The 19919-nt window shown below is 34.8% G+C and overlaps 1 protein-coding gene across 1 annotated transcript in view; it reads right to left on the minus strand.

Moving 5' to 3' along the window:
* The window catches only part of BRINP3 (BMP/retinoic acid inducible neural specific 3), a 388006-nt gene that overhangs the window by 165537 nt on the left and 202550 nt on the right, over positions 1 to 19919 (minus strand). The window contains exon 4 of the mRNA XM_033197383.1: positions 12827 to 13017. Within this exon, the coding sequence (XP_033053274.1) occupies positions 12827 to 13017 (191 nt within the window). The remainder of the gene's footprint in view (positions 1 to 12826; positions 13018 to 19919) is intronic.

Genomic DNA, 19919 nt, shown 5'->3' on the forward strand with positions numbered 1-19919 from the left:
AACAACAATGTGTCTTGTGACTTGGTAACATTCCACAAACGAAGGTATAAAATAAAGCGGAGAGGCCAGGACGGGCGGATCACAAGGTCAGGAGATCGAGACCATCCTGGCGAACACGGTGAAACCCCGTCTCTACGAAAAAATACAAAAACTAGCCGGGCGAGGTGGCGGGCGCCTGTAGTCCCAGCTACTCCGGAGGCTGAGGCAGGAGAATGGCCTAAACCCGGGAGGCAGAGCTTGCAGTGAGCTGAGATCCGGCCACTGCACTCTAGCCTGGGCGACAGAGCCAGACTCCGTCTCAAAAAAATAAAAATAAAAAAAAAATAAAGCGGAGCATGTCGTTCGGGGCAGCCGCCATGTTTGTCTTGTCTTGTGTTGTCTTGTGTGTTCATTCCTTTGTTCAGGAAACATGCGGACCCCAACAAGGTATTCCTCCTAATGCTATCCCTCCCCCATGCCCCCACTCCATGAGAGGCCCCAGTGTGTGATGTTCCCCGCCCTGTGTCCAAGTGTTCTCATTGTTAAACTCCCACTTATGAGCGAGAACAAGTGGCGTTTGGTTTTCTGTCCTTGCGATACTTTGCTCAGAATGATAGTTTGCAGCTCTATCCATGTCCCTGCAAAGGACATGAACTCATATATTTTTACGGCTGCATAGTATTCCATGGTGTATATGTGCCACATTTTCTTAATCCAGTCTATCGTTGATGGACACTTGGGTTGGTTCCAAGTCTTTGCTATTGTGAATACTGCCACAATAAACATACGTGTGGGTATGTCTTTATAATAGCATGATTTATGACCCTTTGGGCAGTAATGGGATCGCTGGGTCAAATGGTATTTCTCTTTCTAGATCCTTGAGGAATCCCCACACTGTCTTCCACAATGGTTGAAATAGTTTACACTCCCATCAACAGTGTAAAAGCGTTCCTGTTTCTCCACATTCTCTCCAGCACCTGTTATTTCCTGACTTTTTAATGATCTCCATTCTAACTGGTGTGAGATGATATCTCATTGTGGTTTTGATTTGCATTTCTCTGATGACCAGTGATGATGAGCATTTTTCCATGTGTCTGTTGGCCACATAAATGTCTTCTTTTGAGAAGTGTCTGTTCGTATCCTTGTCCCACTTTTTGATGGGTTTTTTTTTTTTTTTTCTTGTAAATTTGTTTAAGTTCTTTGTAGATTCTGGACATTAGCCCTTTGTCAGATGGGTATATTGCAAAAATTTTCTCCCATTCTGTAGGTTGCCTGTTCACTCTGATGGTAGTTTCTTTTGCTGTGCAGAAGCTCTCTGGTTTAACTAGATCCCATTGGTCAATTTTGGCTTTTGTTGCCATTGCTTTTGGTGCTTTAGTAATGAAGTCCTTGCCAATGCGTATGTACTGAATGATATTGCCTAGGTTTTCTTCTAGGGTTTTTATGGTTTTAGGTCTAACATTTAAGTCTCTAATCCATCTTGAATTAATTTTGGTATAAGGCATAAGGAAAGGATCCAGTTTCAGCTTTCTACATATGGCTAGCCAGTTTTCCCAGCACCATTTATTAAATAGGGAATCCTTTCCCCATTTCTTGTTTTTGTCAGGTTTGTCAAAGATCAGATGGTTGTAGATGTGTGGTGTTATTTCTGAGGCATCTGTTCTGTTCCATTGCTCTATATATCTGTTTTGGTACCAGTACCATGCTGTTTTGGTTACTGTAGCCTTGCAATATAGTTTGAAGTCAGGCAGCGTGATTCCTCCAGCTTTGTTCTTTTTGTGTAGGATTGTCTTGGCAATGCAGGCTCTCTTTTGGTTCCATGTGAACTTTAAAGCAGATTTTTCCAGTTCTGTGAAGAAAGTCATTGGTAGCTTGATGGGGATGGCATTGAATCTATAAATTACCTTGGGCAGTATGGCCATTTTCATGATACTGATTCTTCCTATGCATGAGCATGGGATGTTCTTCCACTGGTTTGTGTCGTCTTTTATTTCGTTGAGCAGTGGTTTGTAGTTCTCCTTGAAGAGGTCCTTCACATTCCTTGTATGTTGGATTCCTAGGTATTTTATTCTCTTTGTAGCAGTTGTGAATAGGAGTCCACTCATGATTTGCCTCTCTATCTGTTATTGGTGTGTAGGAATGCTTGTGGTTTTTGCACATTCATTTTGTATCCTGAGACTTTGCTGAAGTTGCTTATCAGATTAAGGAGATTTTCGACTGAGATGACTGGGTTTTCTAAATATACAATCATGTTATCTGCAAACAGGGATAATGTGACGTCCTATTTTCCTAATTGAATACCATTTATTTCTTTCTCTTGCCTGGCTGCCACGGCCAGAACTTGCAACACTATGTTGAATAGCAGCAGTGAGAGAGGGCATCTCTGTCTTGTGCCAGTTTTCAAAAGGAATGCTTCCAGTTCTAGACCATTCAATATGATATTGGCTGTGAGTGTGTTATAAATAACTTATTATTTTGAGATATGTTCAATCAGTGCCTAGTTTATTGAGAGTTTTTAGCATGAAGGGCTGCTCAATTTTGTCTAAGGCCTTTCCGCGTCTATTGAGATAATCATGTGATTCTTTTTGTTGATTCTGTTTATGTGATGGATTACATTTATTGATTTGTGTATGTTGAAGTAGCCTTGCATCCCAGGGATGAAGCTGACTTGATTGTGGTGGATAAGCTTTTTGACGTGCTACTGGATTCGATTTGCCAGTATTTTATTGAGGATTTTCACATAGACGTTCATCAGCGATGCTGGTCTACAATTCTCTTTTTTTGTTGTGTCTCTGCCAGGCTTTGGTATCAGGATGATGCTGGCCTCATAAAATGAGTTAGGGAGGATTCCCTCTTTTTCTATTGATTGGAATAGTTTCAGAAGGAATGGTACCAGTTCCTCCATGTACCCCTGGTAGAATTTGGCTGTGAATCTGTGTGGTCCTGGACATTTTTTGGTTGGTAGGCTATTAATTATTGCCTCAATTTCAGAGCCTGTTATTGTTCTATTCAGGGCTTCAACTTCTTCCTGCTTTAGTCTTGGGAGGGTGTATGTGTCCAGGAATTTATCCATTCCTTCTAGATTGTCTAGTTTATTTGTGTAGAGGTGTTTATGGTATTCTCAGATGGTAGTTTGTGTTTCTGTGGGATAGGTGGTATCCCTTTTATCATTTCTTTTTTATTTCATCTATTTGGATTATTCTCTCTTTTCTTCTTTATTAGTCTTGCTAGTGGTCTTTCAACTTTGTTGATCTTTTCAAAAAACCAGCTTGTGGATTCATTGATTTTTTGAAGGGTATTTTTGTGTCTCTATCTCCTTCAGTTCTGCTCTGATCTTAGTTACTTCTTGCCTTCTGCTAGCTTTTGAATGTGGCTGTTCTTGCTTCTCTAGTTCTTTTGATTGTGATGTTAGGGTGTTGATTTTAGATCTTTCCTGCTTTCTCTTGTGGGCATTCAGTGCTATATATTTCTCACTACTCACTGCTTTAAATGTGTCCCAGAGATTCTGGTACATTGTGTCTTTGTTCTCATTGTTTCAAAGAACATCTTTATTTCTACCTTAATTTCATTATTTACCAAGTAGTCATTAAGGAGCAGGTTGTTCAGTTTCCATGTAATTGTGTGGTTTTGAGTGAGTTTCTTAATCCTGAGTTCTAATTTGATTACACTGTAGTCTGAGAGACACTTTGTTGTGATTTCTGTTATTTTACATTTGCTGAGGAGTGCTTTACTTCCAACTATGTGGTCAATTTTGGAATAAATGTGATGTGATGCTGAGAAGAATGTATATTCTGTTGATTTGGGGTGGAGAGTTCTGTAGACGTCTCTTGATTCTGCTTGGTGTAGAGCTGAGTTCAAGTCCCGGATATCTTTGTTAACCTTTTGTCTCGTTGATCTGTCTGATATTGACAGTGGGGTGTTAAAGTCTCCCATTATTATTGTGTGGGGATCTAAATCTCTTTGTAAGTCTCTAAAGACTTGCTTTATGAATCTGGATGCTCCTGTATTGGGTGCATATATATTTAGGATAGTCAGTTCTTCTTGATGAATTGATCCCTTTACCATTATGTAATGCCATTCTTTGTCTCTTTTGATATTTGTTGGTTTAAAGTCTCTTTTATCGGAGATTAGGATTGCAACCCCTGCTTTTTGTTTTTTTTTCTTTCCATTTGCGTGGTAGACCTTCTTTCATCCCTTTATTTTGAACCTATGTGTGTCTCTGCATGTGAGATGGGTCTCCTGAATACAGCACATTGATGGGTCTTGACTCTTTATCCAATTTGCCAGTCTGTGTCTTTTAATTGGGGCATTTAAACTATTTACATTTAAGGTTAATATTGTTAAGTGTGAATTTGATTCTTTCAGTATGATGTTAGCTGGTTATTTTACCCATTAGTTGATGCAGTTTCTTCCTAGTGTTGATGATCTTTATAACTTGGCATGTTTTTGCAGCGGCTGCTACCAGTTGTTCCTTTCCATGTGCAGTGCTTCCTTCAGGAGCTCTTGTAAGGCAGGCCTAGTGGTGACAAAATCTCTCACCATTTGCTTGTCTGTAAATGAGTTTATTTCTCCTTCACTTACGAAGTTTAGTTTGAACTGTATATTAAATTTTGGGTTGAAAATTCTTTTCTTTAAGAATGTTGAATATTGGCTCTCACTATCTTCTGGCTTGTAGAGTTTCTGCAGAGAGATCTGCTATTAGTCTGATGGGCTTCCTTTTGTGGGTACCCCAATCTTTCTCTCTGGCTGCCCTTAATATGTTTTCCTTCATTTCAACCTTGGTGAATCTGACAATTATGTGTCTTGGGGTTGTTCTTCTTGAGGAGTATCTTTGTGGTGTTCTCTGTATTTCCTGAATTTGAATGTTGGCCTGCCTTGCTAGGTTGGGGAAGTTCTCCTGGGTAATATCCTGAAGAGTCTTTTCCAACTTGGTTCCATTGTCCCTGTCACTTTCAAGTATACCAATCAAACGCAGATTTGGCCTTGTCACATAGTCTTGTATTTCTTGGAGGCTTTGTTCATTTCTTTTAATTCTTTTTTCTCGAAACTTCTCTTCTTGCTTTATTTCATTAAATTGATCTTCAATCACTGACACCCTTTCTTCCACTTGATCTAATTAGCTAAGCTTGTGCATGCATCACGTAGTTCTCGTGCCATGGTTTTCAGCTCCATCAGGTCATTTAAAGTCTTCTCTACACTGTTTATTCTAGTTAGCCATTCATCTAATCTTTTTTCAAGGATTTTAGCTTCCTTGTGATGGGTTCAAACATCCTCCTTTAGCTCAGATAAGTTCATTATTACCGACCTTCTGAAGCCTACTTTTGTTCGCTTGTCAAAGTCATTCTCCGTCAGGCTTTGTTCTGTTTCTGCAAAGAGCTGTGATCCTTTGGAGAAGAAGAGGTGCTCTGGTTTTTAGAATTTTCAGCTTTTCTGCTCTGGTTTCTCCCCATCTTTGTGGTTTTATCTACCTTTGGTCTTTGATGATGGTGACCTAGAAATGGTGTTTTTGTGTGGATGTCCTTTTTGTTGATGTTGATGTTATTCCTTTCTGTTTGTTAGTTTTCCTTCTAACAGTCAGGTCCCTCGGTTGCAGGTCTGCTGGGGCTTGCTAGAAGTCCATTGCATACCCTGTTTGCCTGGGTATCACCCAGAGGAGGCTGCAGAACAACAAATATTGCTGCCTGATCTTTCCTCTGGAAGCTTCATCCCAGAGGGCCACTTGCCTGTATGAGGTGTCAGTTGGCCCCTACTGGGAGGTGTCTCCCAATTAGACTACACGGGGGTCAGAGACACACTTGAGGAGGCAATCTGTCTGTTCTCCAAGCTCAAATATCATGCTGGGAGAAACACTGCTCTCTTCAGAGCTATCAGACAGGGACGTTTAACTCTGGAGAAGTTTCTGCTGCCTTTTGTTCTTCTATGTACTGCCCCTAGAGGTGGATCCCACAGAGGCAGCAGGGCTTGCTGAGCTGTGGTGGACTCTACCAAGTTTGAGCTTCCCAGACTTCTTTGTTTACCTACTCAAGCCTCAGCAATGGTGGATGCCCCTCCTTCTGTCAGTCTGCTGTGCTAGCAGTGAGCAAGGCTCCCTGGGCGTGGGTCCCACCAAGCCAGGCACGGGGTATAATCTCTTGTTGTGCCATTTGTAAGACCACGCCCAGAAAACAGTACACTCCCACCCAAATACTGAGCTAGTTATTGCTTTAAGAGCTTTTCAAATATTAGCTAACTTGAAAAATAGAGAAAATTCAATGAAACTAAAAGCTCTTTCTTCGAAAAGATCAACAAAATTGAAAAGGAAATGTTAACTTAGATTGATCATGATAAAAAGAGAAAACTCATGTAACTTAAAATAAGGACACTAGAAATAACTAAGAATCAAGAATAAATAAGAGATATTACTACTGACCTTACAGAAACACTAAGAATATTAAATAAATAGTATGAACAATTCCATGCCAACAAATTGTATAATTTCAATGAAATGGAAACATTTCTAGAAAGACAGAGACTTTCTTAACTGATGACCTCGATTTCCTTTATGACATAGAATATGAAGGTCATTGCTCAGATTTAGAAGGGCCAAGCTTGGATAGAGTTGGTGAGGAGAGTGATAGATGTTTGGAGGAACCATGTAGCTGTAAGATAACACTGAACAAGGGCTAGCCATGATGGTTCAAGCCTGTAATCTCAGCACTTTGGGAGGCCAAGGTTGGAGGATCTCTTGAGCCCCTTACGTTCTTGACACTGAACTCAAGAAGAAAAACACGATATGAATAAACCTATAACAGGTGAAGAAATTGAACTAATAACCAAAATCTGTCTACAAAGAAAAGCTCACATCTAGTTGGCTTCACTGTTAAATTTAACCAAAAATTCAAGGAAGAATTAATACCAATTCTTCACAAACTCTTCCACAAAATAGAAGTGGAAGGAATATTTCCCATTTCCTTTTATGAGGCCAGTATTACCCCCTACCAAAACCAGCCAGATGTATCTCAGGAAAATATAGTCCAATATCCACTTTGAATATAGGCATAACAATCCTCAGCAAAATACTAGCAAACTGGATCTAGTCACATATAAAATAAATATACACATTGACCAGATGGGATTTAGCCCAAAGAATGCAAAGTTTATGCAATATCCTAAAATCTATTAATACAATAAATCATGTAAATAGAATTAAAAAATAAAAATTACATGCTTAATAGATACAAAAAAAGCATTTGACAAAATCAACACACTTTCATGTAAAAAACACTCACCAAGCTATGAACTGAAAATAATTTCCTCCATATAGTAAAGAGCATGGATGAAAAACTCATCCTACCTAATAGTGATAGAAGGAATACTTTCTTCCTAAGAGCAGGACAAAGGAAGAGTTTCCACTCTCACCACCAGGACAATTAGACAATAAATAAATAAATAAACAAACAAACAAACAAGTAAATAAAGTGCAATACAGACTGGACAGAGAGGTACAATTATCTCTGTTTGCAGATAACATTATCTAATAGAAAGTCTCAAAGAAGGTCAGGCACGGTGTCTCATGCCTGCAATCCCAACACTTTGGGAGCCTGAGGCAGGTGGAACCCTTGAGGTCAGGAGTTCGAGACCAGCCTGACCAATATGGTGAAACCCCATCTCTATTTACAACACAAAAATTAGTCAGGCATGGTGGCAGGCACCTGTAGTCCCAGCTACTTGGGAGGCTGAGACAGGAGAATTGCTTGAGCTGGGAAGCAGAGGTTGCAATGAGTTGAGATCGTGCCACTGCACACCAGATCAAAAAAAAAAAAAAAAAGTAATAACTAAAAAAAAAAAAAAAGGAAAAAGAAAAGAAAAGAAAGAAAGAAAGAAAAGAAAACAAAAAGATACTGGTTACCAGTATGGGAGAGGTGGTAGAGGGAGATCATGAGAAGATATTAGGTCAGTGAGCGCAAAGTTGCAGTTATATAGGATGAATAAATGTTGAGATCCAATGTATGACATGAAGATTATAGTTAAAAATAATCCCAGCACTTTGGGAGGCCGAGACGGGCGGATCACGAGGTCAGGAGATCGAGACCATCCTGGCTAACACGGTGAAACCCCGTCTCTACTAAAAATACAAAAACTAGCTGGGCGAGGTGGCGGGCGCCTGTAGTCCCAGCTACTCGGGAGGCTGAGGCAGGAGAATGGCGTAAACCCGGGGGGCGGAGCTTGCAGTGAGCTGAGATCTGGCCACTGCACTCCAGTCCGGGCGACAGAGTGAGACTCTGCCTCAAAAAAAAAAAAAAAAAAAAAAAAAAATATTGTATGGCCTAGTGGAAATTTGCAAAGAGAATAAATTCTAGCTGCCCTCAGCACAAAGAAAAAAGAGTGTGCAAGATGAAAAGATGTTTGGTATGGTAATTTGCTTGGCTGTAGTAACCATTTCACTATGTTTAAGTACATTTAAACACTATGTTGTACACCTTAAATATACACAATCAAAAAGAGTACCAAATATGGATCTTTCCTATAAATGCAAAATATAAAATGTGCCATTATTATCAATGGCTCACACGCATATTTGCTTGGATATTCTTAAAGTAAGTTTTAACTATGTGTGTGTGTGTGTGTGTATATATATGTATATATATTTATATATGAGCAAAATTAAAAATAAATATATTATCATTTTACTGATTTTACCCCCAAATAACAAATAATTTACTTATCAAAACTGCTTCTTGGAAAAGTATTGTTGGGTTTAATTTTATAAATAGCTTTAAAAAAATTAATGTAATGTATTTTATAATTTCAGAAGTGTAAATTTAGAGTTAGCTATAGTGCCTCTTTTCAATATCACCTGCAACACTCTTAACTCTGCAACACTAAAAAATCATTTCAAGATGGGTTTTTTTAAGCTGAAATATTGACCTTCAAGCTAATTGTAATATATTGTTTCTGCTTATTCCTAGGTTTGCTGCTCAAAACTTTCCAACCACTATAATATTGAAAGTTATCTGATTGTCTTTTCTATATTTGCAGAATACAAGAAATACAGGAACATATCAGTAATTATGTTATGAAAATAATTACTTAAAAATATTTTAGTAGTGTCTTATTATAAAAACTTAATTTTACTCAGTGCATTATTTCTAAAAATTAAAATAAAATTCTCTTTGAAAATATATATGACATAATACATCAGGTGACAGATTAAATATCCTTTCAAAGTATATAATGTATTGTGTTTTTCTCATCACCGTAAATTATATAGCATTAAAATGTATTAGACTATTTAAAAATAAAAATATGTTAGTATATTTTTTGAATAACTTAAGTCAATTGAATTGGATCTTTAGAAAATAATGACCAACTCTAGACATTACATTTCACATTTTATTGGACTACAAATAATATTGTGGAATAATATTTGATATAAATGCTATTCATTGTAAGAGTATGGCAATTAATTAAACTATGGGTGTTTGTGTCAGTTTATTTACAGATTAATTAACAAATTATAGTCTATATTTATATTCATAATTATAAAAGACAAAAAAATTGCTTTATTCTACTTTCTAGAAACTGGCTCATAGTTAAATTGTTTAACTCTTGTGATTTGTAAGAATTAGCATGATAAAAGCTGGCATGATTTTGCAGATCTAATTATATTTTTGCTGTTACCTGATAACAACTCTATTTACTTTATTTTTTAGCAATTTTCTGTCTCATAAATTCTGTAAATCACAGAACAACTTCATTCAACATTTGCTCTAGAAATTAAATACCTACTATACATCACTTGAAACACAACTTACATTACCAAATCAAAGAAATTGTGAATCTTGTTATCCTTAGTTTGACAATTTAAAGCACACAAGCAATGCATGGAACCTTTAGGGATTTAGTAAAGGAATTGAGATCTTGGTTTCAGAGACTACAAGAGTACTTTACATCAAATTGTTTATTCAATAAGAAAAGATTTCAGTAGTTGAATACCCTTGGATCCAGCCTACCAAAATCCCTTCACCTATCTACTCAGTTCCTTATACTTACTTCTAAGCACTTGCAATCTTAGTCAAACTTGTAAATGAAGAGAGACACCTTTTACCTGTGCAGGGACACGTTTGATAAGTAATAAAAATAAAAGATAACCTCCACACAAAACGGCACAGACACAACAGTGTTCATGTAACTCAGAAGGGTCGACTTCCTGCAGTGCACATGGTCATGGGTTTCTGGCTCCAGTCTTGCTTGAACACAGCACACAAGCACAATGCCTTTCCCTGGAACCTTCATAATAACCCTGGCTGCTAACCCTGGCATGCAAAATCATCAGCTACTTAAAATTACAGCTGCCTCAGAAGAAAATTTCCTTTAGGTCTAAATTAAATCCTGAAAGGTGTAATTGTTCTCCTTTCTTTCCCATTCCCCACTACCTCACCACCTCATGCTTGCACTCTCTATGAATTTCTATGCCTGTATTCTTGGCTATGCTGTCACCAGGTGGTGCTTATCTCATTTCCTTTTTTTCTTAGTTACAGCACAAGATGGGTACTTCTGTTCACAGTGATATAGACCTTGTATCATTCCCACTGTTTGCTGTTTCCTCCACCTAATGTAAAGCTCCCTTTCCTCCCATTTCCAGCCACTCTACACATACTTTAAATCATTTTTATTATGTGCACAGAAACTTCTTTCCATGGTTAATGAACAATAGGCATTCCCTGTGGCCCTGTCCAGGTGAGTCTGTTGACTCCCAAATTCCAGATTACTCTTTCTTTCTCCTGAGAACTTTCTGTAAGTGTCACTTCTTTGGGACTCGTTTCCACCACACAGCTAGGTTATAGACTTAACGAAGCATCATTATTCCCATTTGTATTAACAGAGTCTAAATGCAATGCCTATATACAATAGTATGCCTCAATAAAACATACTTTTTTTGTGCCATATACTTTTCCTGTGGGAGAAGAGAAGTATATGCAAATAACCATTGTTTTGACATGTAATGTGTCTGTATATTTCTTACTTAGAGTATAAAAACTGTTGTATAATTTCACAGTCACACTTAGTGCTGAACAGTAACAACAAAAATCAATAGCCATATAATAAAATTGTTTACAACAATGATTTCTTCCGTTAGAAAATAGTTTGATCAAAGTTTCTGTTTATATCCTTGAAATTGATTTCTGGAAAAGTCTAGTTTTCCTGAGCAACCTCAAGCTAAGTTTTTCTAACAACATCTTCCAAAATTTTTAAATTAACTGAAACATCTGCATTCCTACTGGCTACATTTTTATCTATACAGCATAAATACTATTTTTTTTTTTTTTTTTTTTTTTTTGAGACGGGGTCTCGCTCTGTCGCCCAAGCTGGAGTGCAGTGGCCAGATCTCAGCTCACTGCAAGCTCCGCCTCCCGGGTTCACGCCATTCTCCTGCCTCAGCCTCCCGAGTAGCTGGGACTACAGGCGCCCGCCACCTCGCCCGGCTAGTTTTTTGTACTTTTTAGTAGAGACGGGGTTTCACTGTGTTAGCCAGGATGGTCTCGATCTCCTGACCTCGTGATCCGCCCGTCTCGGCCTCCCAAAGTGCTGGGATTACAGGCTTGAGCCACCGCGCCCGGCCGCATAAATACTATTTATATACTTGTTACTCAATATAACATTAGTCCTGGAGTCAGAAGCCAACTAACTATATTGCATGATTTATATCTACTGAAGTTTCCCAACACCATCTACTAGCAATATTAGGATTTTGCTGTATTGTTTGTGTAACCCTTAAGCTAAGGTATTTCCACATCACCTTTTACTTTCTCCAGTACATCCTGAACAAAAAAATATACTTGGAGCAATCTTCTGAGCATCTTAACCCATTTATGGGTTTAAGTTGAAGTAGTAACTTTTCAACTAATTGACACAAAAATGAACACACATTAATTTTAGTTTCATAAAGTAATAGAATGTTACATTTAATCATTCCTTTTTGTATTAGCTATGAAAGGTTAGATTTCAAACACTCTGAAATGCTCTCTCTATATTATTTTGTTATGGCTAACTTAGGCTAGGATCATACTGTTCTGACTCTGTTAATTTTACAATGGCCATTTGACAAATGGAATTTGTCATTGAGCTAATTTGCCAGAGAATATGTCTAAAACGTATTGTTTAGGGACAACAATTTCTCCTCTCTGTTTCTCAATCTCTTTTTCTCATTCATTTTATTTTTTCTTTTGAAAATCAGAACTAAATTATTCTCCTTTTTTCTCAGTTTTGATAAAGTCAGCCTTAGTGTATTCAAAGTCAAATGCCTTTAGTGAACACATAATATTAATCCACCAATTCTAGATTATGGTATATTTTGCCTCCTAGAAACCCATACAACCATGCATCTGTACATCTTAATATATCTTAAAAACACTGAGGGGTCATTTTCCATGAAGCAGGACTTCTTAAAAATATTTTGTGCCATGGACGACTTTAAGCCCAATAAAGCCTCTCTTCTCAGAATAGTATTTTTAGATGGGTAAAATGAATTAAGGAGAATTATAAAATAAATTGATGTTATTAAAACAAATTTGTATCCATGTATAGGGAGCCTGTGTACCCCAAGATAAATTCATAGAATTCAAATATACTTTAATTACATGTAACCAAGAAAAATCTCAACCTACTTAGCAAGTAAAAAAATTATATTGAATACATACAAACTCATCTTAAATATATTACATAACTGAAAGCAAGAAAATTGTAAATATATTTTTATAAAATAATTGTTTAAATTCATGGAATAAGCAAACACATAGAAATGCATTTTGGATATAGAAGAAACAACGAATGGAAGGTGATAATTTTAGCATAAACTCATTCTTACCTTGATGGCAGTGGATGCAATTTGAATGTGGTGAAGTCTCCGAAGTGTGCTGTCTCTGTCAATGAAATAAGAAGCGGCTAGCTGATGTAGCGTCTCCAGAGTGACCGAAGAGCTATTGGTGCTGGAATCACTTCCTTCAGCTCGTTTGCTCAACTTCCGCTTGTCCACAAAAATTGTGAGTGATTCCTCTCCTGCATTAATAATATTGCAAATTATTCCATTGTCCACTTAAAATCATTTTTTAAACTTATCTGCAGGTAGAAAGGCCTAGCTTATGCATATAATAAAACAAAGGACTGATATATGCCAAAAGGGCAGGGGGTTTTACTTTTTGGTCACAAATATTTCTCAAGTACCTCAAAGAATGCCTGAGATGTTGATCACTTTAAGTACATAATTACTGGATGTTAAATATTTAGCTTTTGCAGAATAATTTCTCCAGATTTTATTGACTTTCTAACATAGTTTAGCATAACACTCATATGGTCCAAAAGGAAATTAATTTATGTAAAACAAACTTAAGTGAGGTGCATAAAATGAAATTGTATTTACTCAGAAATTTTTATCATAGACTAGAATATCCAAATGGAAACATGACAAAGCACTAGTTTTCATTTGCACCTTTAAAATTCAGATAACGCATATGTATGCATATATTGGTATGTACATATGTAATAAATTCATAATTTCCCTGCATAGGATGTATTAAAACATGGTGTGTTAATATACTGTGTGAAAAACACTGAAATCTATGTAGGATTTAGGTAGTGGCAATTGGTTCTCAAAGGTAAAATGTAAAGTATATTACAATTAAATTGCACTTTTCAATGTTCAAAAGACAAAAATCTGTGTCATTTGCGTTAGACATTAAGAACTTGTGATCCTTTGGCAATCATATTCTTGGATACTTATCCAGCACATAACTGTCACACTTGCTATTTTCATTATTTCGGGAACCCTTTCGTTTGGGTAGTATTGTGCCTATTTATAAACTAACAAGTCACTTTCATGAAAAGGCAAATAAGTTTGTCTAATAGAATAGTTTGCATTTCCTCTATTTCTTACAATAATATCAATTTTAAAATGACGTAGCCCAGGTGACAATCCAGCCTTAAGGAAGAGCTCTTACGTGTCTACCAGAGATTAGGACAGCTTCTATCAGAAATAGGTTTCAACAAATGTTATATCTAAAACTCACACTTTTTGTTGGTATTTGGACCCCAACATGCATATTAGAAATCAGTTGGAGGAAGGTGAATAGTTAAAGAGAAAATATATCTATCAAGAATAAATAGATGGGTCAAATCATCAAGAATATTAGGTCATGTACAAGAAAAACAGCTTTGGCATAGAAGCAGCTAAAAGTGAAAAAGAATACATACATAAACACTATAAAAATAAACAAACAAAAAATCCCTTGCAATCATTTTCTGCAAGAAAAAGATCAACAGGTGAGGAAATTTCAGGAAGTGTATCTCAGAATGACAAATGAATCAGAAAAACTCATCCATGTTATAAGTCATGAGAGTGCCAAAACATACAAATGCCCGGTAGATAGACATAGAAAGAACAACAGTGGTATGGCGGCTGGTCTAAGTAAGTACTCACAATGCAGCTCTGTGAATTATGTAAGAGACATGTCTCAGGAAAATTACAAATAAAATGAGACATCTTTGTAAATGTAAATTAAAAATGAACAAAGTTAATAATCTTGATATTAGAGAATTTAGGCGAAAAATTATTAAATGAGGAAAAATTGCAATGTAGTGCTGGAAACTTGCAATGTTGCTTTAACAGTCATACTTTTCATAAAGCAGAAGATACGGGAGCAATAGACATACACTGATAATATTATGAGACTTCAACACATATTTCTAGGTACAAAGGGGATAAAAGTAATGATAGAAATATATAGAACCTCAAAATAAGGTAGATCTTATCAGTAATTTTTAAAACTTATATTAAGAATAGTGCAAATCAAACTTACTATCAAGAATACACAGAACATTTACAAAAGGTGACCATGTATTTTGTTATAAAGAAACCTTTAGGAAATTTCATAAATTTGTAAGAATATAGTATGACTCACTGATGTCAGTTAAAAAAACCCTAAAAGTTAACAGAAAATTTAAAAAGATATTACATATGAAAATTCCCTATTGTATAATATTTGAGTAATAGGATAAATTAAGGTAAAATTACAAATTTTAAAGGAAAATGTTATATATCAGAATTTAAGGAACACAGCTAAAGCACTGCAGAGAGAAATATCCATAACATACATGAGTTAACTACATGATTCTAAAATCAAAGAAAAACGACAAAAAAGCTTACATCAAATAAAAATAAAAAGGTAAAAGCAGGTGTTAGTTGTTTTTAAAACGAGTGGAAATGATAAACACAACCAAAAGTAGCTTTTTTCAGGAGAAAAAACACCGACTAGTCAACCTACTTTTTTTCTTCATGGAGAAATAAAATTACATAATGAATTGACAGAATAAATATATAATAAAACAGAGAACAGAGCATTTAGTTAAAAATATGGAAGAACTATTTTCTAAAACATAGTGCAAATAAGATTAGGTGTCACAGAACATCTCCCCCTGCAAAAAAATTAACCTCCCCAGATAGTTCACAGTGTAATTTTGCTAAAGTTTGATATAAAAAAATTGATAATACTGAAAATGTAAAACTTCTAAATCTATTTTTATAAACTGAGTGTAAAATTAGCACAGATATCTAAAAATCATCATACACAATACATTTTGCATTTAATAAATATTGATGTAAAATTATGACTAAAGCAATAATGAATAATATCGAACAGTAGATGTTAAAAATACATATCTTGTGACCAATAGGATAATTCCAATAGTGCAAAGCTGGCTCAATAGTAGGAAATCATTAATATAGTTCAGCATATTAACATATCCAGAAACAAAAATGCTGCTATCCTTTATTGCTTCAAATACATTTGATGAATAATTATAACTATTTATGATTAACCAAGAATTAATAAATTAGGAATCAATGAATAATAATGTTTTTTTTTTTTTTTTCCATAGAGATGGAGTCTCACTATGTTGCCCAGGCTGATCTCAAACTTCTGGCCTCAAGTAATACTCTCACCTCAGAATCCCAAAATTCTGGCATTGCTGCCATGAGCCACTCCACCTGGTAAAAACTTCTTTAAAGAAGTAAAATATAGGATCCTAAGCATAAAAGCCAGCATCTTTCTTAATGGGGAAACCCAGAAGGCATCCCTATTAAAATCAGAACTAGACAAACATACCCACATTGCTTCTATTATTCAACATGCTAACAAATATATTAAAATGCAAATGTAGATTAGAATGCAAATTAGAATCACAGTGTCAGAAAAAACACTTAAACTATGTTTATTTTGCAGATAATATGATTACGCAGGTGAAAATCCAAAATTTAATGGACAAACTACTGCACATATACAGTTACAAAACTTAGTAAGGTACAAGCAAATAATAAAAATATTACTAACTCAATAGACTGACACACACAAATATTAACTAAGTATAAATAATAATGGATTAGATCACACCATTTAAATGGCACAAAAAATGTGAAACATACATGAAAAATTTGTAAGTCACTTCTGAAAGTTGCCATAATAGACCTAATGACATGATAGATATTTTTTCTTGAGCGTAAATATTCAATATCAAAATATATCAGTTTACCTTAATATAAAATAATGTAATCTGATTAAAAAACTGAATAGATCTTTTTTTTGTTTCCTGGAAGTAGGAAGATTAATCATGTCAATAATGAATTGTAAGTGAAAAAAGTAAGAAAGACTTTTAAAAAGAATAGGCTAGAATGAGAATATCTTACCATATCTGAATGCAAATTGTAAAATCTGTATAATTTAACAGTGCAGGCTGACACATAAATAGGCACACAAATTAGAACAGGAAAAATATCCATAAAATAACAAGTACATGTGGAAATTTAGCATGTAATAAGAATGAGACAGAAATTCCTTGGGAAAAGATAGACTTTTTACTAAGTGACACCTAAATAGCAATTTGGAAAATAAGGGATATGATTCTATAAAAGGATAGATTCCAAACAGATTAGAGACATGATTATTTAATGAAATGAAACCATTCAAGTACTAGAGGAAAATTCATGAAAATACAAAGGAAGGAAATAATTCATAACTAAAAATCCCACATTAGAGAAATAAAAGATACATTAATTAGAACAAGTAAAACCAGATTTTTTTTAAGCACAAAATCATGATAAAACAAATTTTGCATTGAAAAGGAATATTTACAACTTATATAACAGATAAATGATTAATTCCTCTAACATTCCAAGAACTCCTAGAAATCAAGAGAAAGAAACACAAGATTCAGATAGAAAAACAGGAATAAAGAGGAAAAGAGTGTTCAGACAAGAAGAGATAAAACTAGTTCATACAGATTTGAAAATATATTCAATCTAAGTCATAGCATGAAAAATACAAATTAAAAGTATGCTGGTATATTACTTTTCAATGACAGAATTTGCCAGAATCCAAACTTTGACAACCTGGGCAAATCTATCGGAAAAGTAGAAATAAACAGGCCTTCTGATGTATTGTTGGTGGGATTGCAAAATGATGTAACTTACATAGAGAGAATATTGGCAATAGTTATCAATAATCAATTCCACAATCCTACTTTTAAGAATGTATTTCAAAGGATGACTGACTAAAATATGCAAAATGTGTCTCACTGTGGCTTTATTACTGACATTTGGTAACAATATAAATTCCTATCAGTAGGAATAAACTAGTTTACTACCGTACAGTGGAACACTGTGCAGCCAGAAGAAGGCAGCAAAAATTATTTCTACAGAAATATCACAAAGTGAATAAAAATTGTTTCCTAAGAGTTTTTTATAAGAAAAGGGTAAGATATAAGTATACACATATATGTATATATGTCTTTCTATTTGGAGAAAAGCATCAAACAATGGAAAGATTAACCAAGGGCATTTATGCATATTTTCCTACAGATACAGAAAGGTAACAGGATGAAGAAACACTTTTGCAAGAAAGATTTCTCTGAATATATTTTATCATGTTGTTTAAGCACTTTAAACAGTGTTAAATGGTTTATTTATTTATAAAAAATAAAATTACATCAAATTGTAAAAGCCATCCCTAAAAATTAAAAACATAATCCAATGCTACTAATTATATATCATGTTTGTAAAAATAAAGTGACTTAAGAACACAGTATTTTGAATGTAAATCAATTTTTGGAATATATTCCAAAGACAAAAGTACAAAGAATCAATAAACTTCATACCATAGTGTATGAGCAGCATATTCATAGTAGTATGGCTTTATGCAGTATGTTGCTACATATGAGTATATGGGTATTTATTGTACAAATATCTCTACTTTGGGTGTCTTTGAAAAACCATTGAAGAACAAATAATAACGGGATGAGTTTTCATAACTCTTGTTCTACATCTGGCCCAGGTTTAAAATCTATTTTTTCATAATAAAAATATCCTGAAGTAATTGGTAAGTTCATAACCAATACTATGGCTAAAATAAAACTCTAAAGGATTTGGCTATTCCCAGATGATTCCACTTGGAAAATGAATTAAAATGTTGAAGAAGCATCCAAGTTCAGCCTTGATGCATTCAATGTTTTCTACAGATTCTTGTATTTAGAAGGAGACTTACACGTTTTTTAAAATGTAATAATAATATCAAATATTTTCTTCAGTTGAATAATATATTAAATTCAAAACATTGATCCAATTAACCAATTAGACATTAGTTTTGCCTCCTGGAGATGCAGGAAGGCCATTTTAAATATGTGAAGAGAGTCATTTTCGGTAAGTCTCCCTTTATATAGTAGTGAATTTTCCTGTTACTCAAAGTGTTGCAACATTAATTGAAAATCTATATGTTGTTGAGCAGAAGAGACAATTAGACCAATAGAAGGCATTCTTTCACTGGATTATGAGGTCCTGGAAGACAGACATTTAGAATTAGTTTGAGTTAAGATGTAAGTGTACCAAGTTTTACTGTAGAACGGATTTGGGTTCTAATGCTGGTTTCAATTTAGTAACTGAATGATCTTGAACAATGTATCTTAGGACTCAGTTTCCTCTTACGGAACATGAGCATAGAAATTATTTCCTCACAGAGCAGTTGTAAGCTGAAATAGATAGCTGGAAAGGGTTTGGAATATGGCTGAACTCTAGTCATTCGAAAATTGTTAATATATTATTATTCTCTTCTATTCACCACTATGATTCAGAGTTGCATAAATCAACTCATTCCATACCTAGAAGTTTCTAGTAAATTTAGCTATTTTATCTTATTTGTGATAAGAAGTTGGCTTTTCTACTTTTATATATTCTTTAACCCTGTCCTATAGTCTGCAACCATATACAGAGAGTAAAGATCTCCCACAACAGTTCTTTAAATATCATATTTCTATGTTGATTTTCAGATAAATACTTTTCAGATAAATACCATATTTCTACGTATGTCTTTGCTTAACAGGTAAGTATGACACATCATTAATTTCTTCTTAATGGGATTCCAATTGAGCTATACTTCGCCCCACAAAAAAGGTGGAGCACATGCTCATCTTAAAACAGTGAATTAAAACCAATTTGATTTAGGAATCCTTTGCACATATTAGGTTGTCCCATGACACAAGTGGAAAGTAATAAGAGGTAGGGATCACCATTTTAGCATGGTCCTTATTGTAACTATATGAATGATAATACAAACCTAATATATGTTGAGACAATTAAAGATGAACATAGAAAAATGGTGGTCTATATCATCATCACAAATAAGAGGGGTTTCATTTTCTATCTACAGGAGATTTAAAAACAATGATTTTTCAGCATCCACATTTACTTGTAAGTTACAGATTAATATGACTTCTTACTTCTGTCATGAAGAATATGTATTCCAGACAAGAAAAATCAAATGATAATGCATTGGTATTATCATAACACACTTTTATTACTAATTCTATTGTTTATGTTTTAATTGGCTTGGTTTCAATTAAATAATTCTAAAGGGATTATA

The sequence above is a fragment of the Trachypithecus francoisi genome, unplaced genomic scaffold (assembly GCF_009764315.1).
Source record: "Trachypithecus francoisi isolate TF-2019V2 unplaced genomic scaffold, Tfra_2.0 Lachesis_group5, whole genome shotgun sequence".
In the NCBI taxonomy this organism is placed as follows: domain Eukaryota; kingdom Metazoa; phylum Chordata; class Mammalia; order Primates; family Cercopithecidae; genus Trachypithecus; species Trachypithecus francoisi.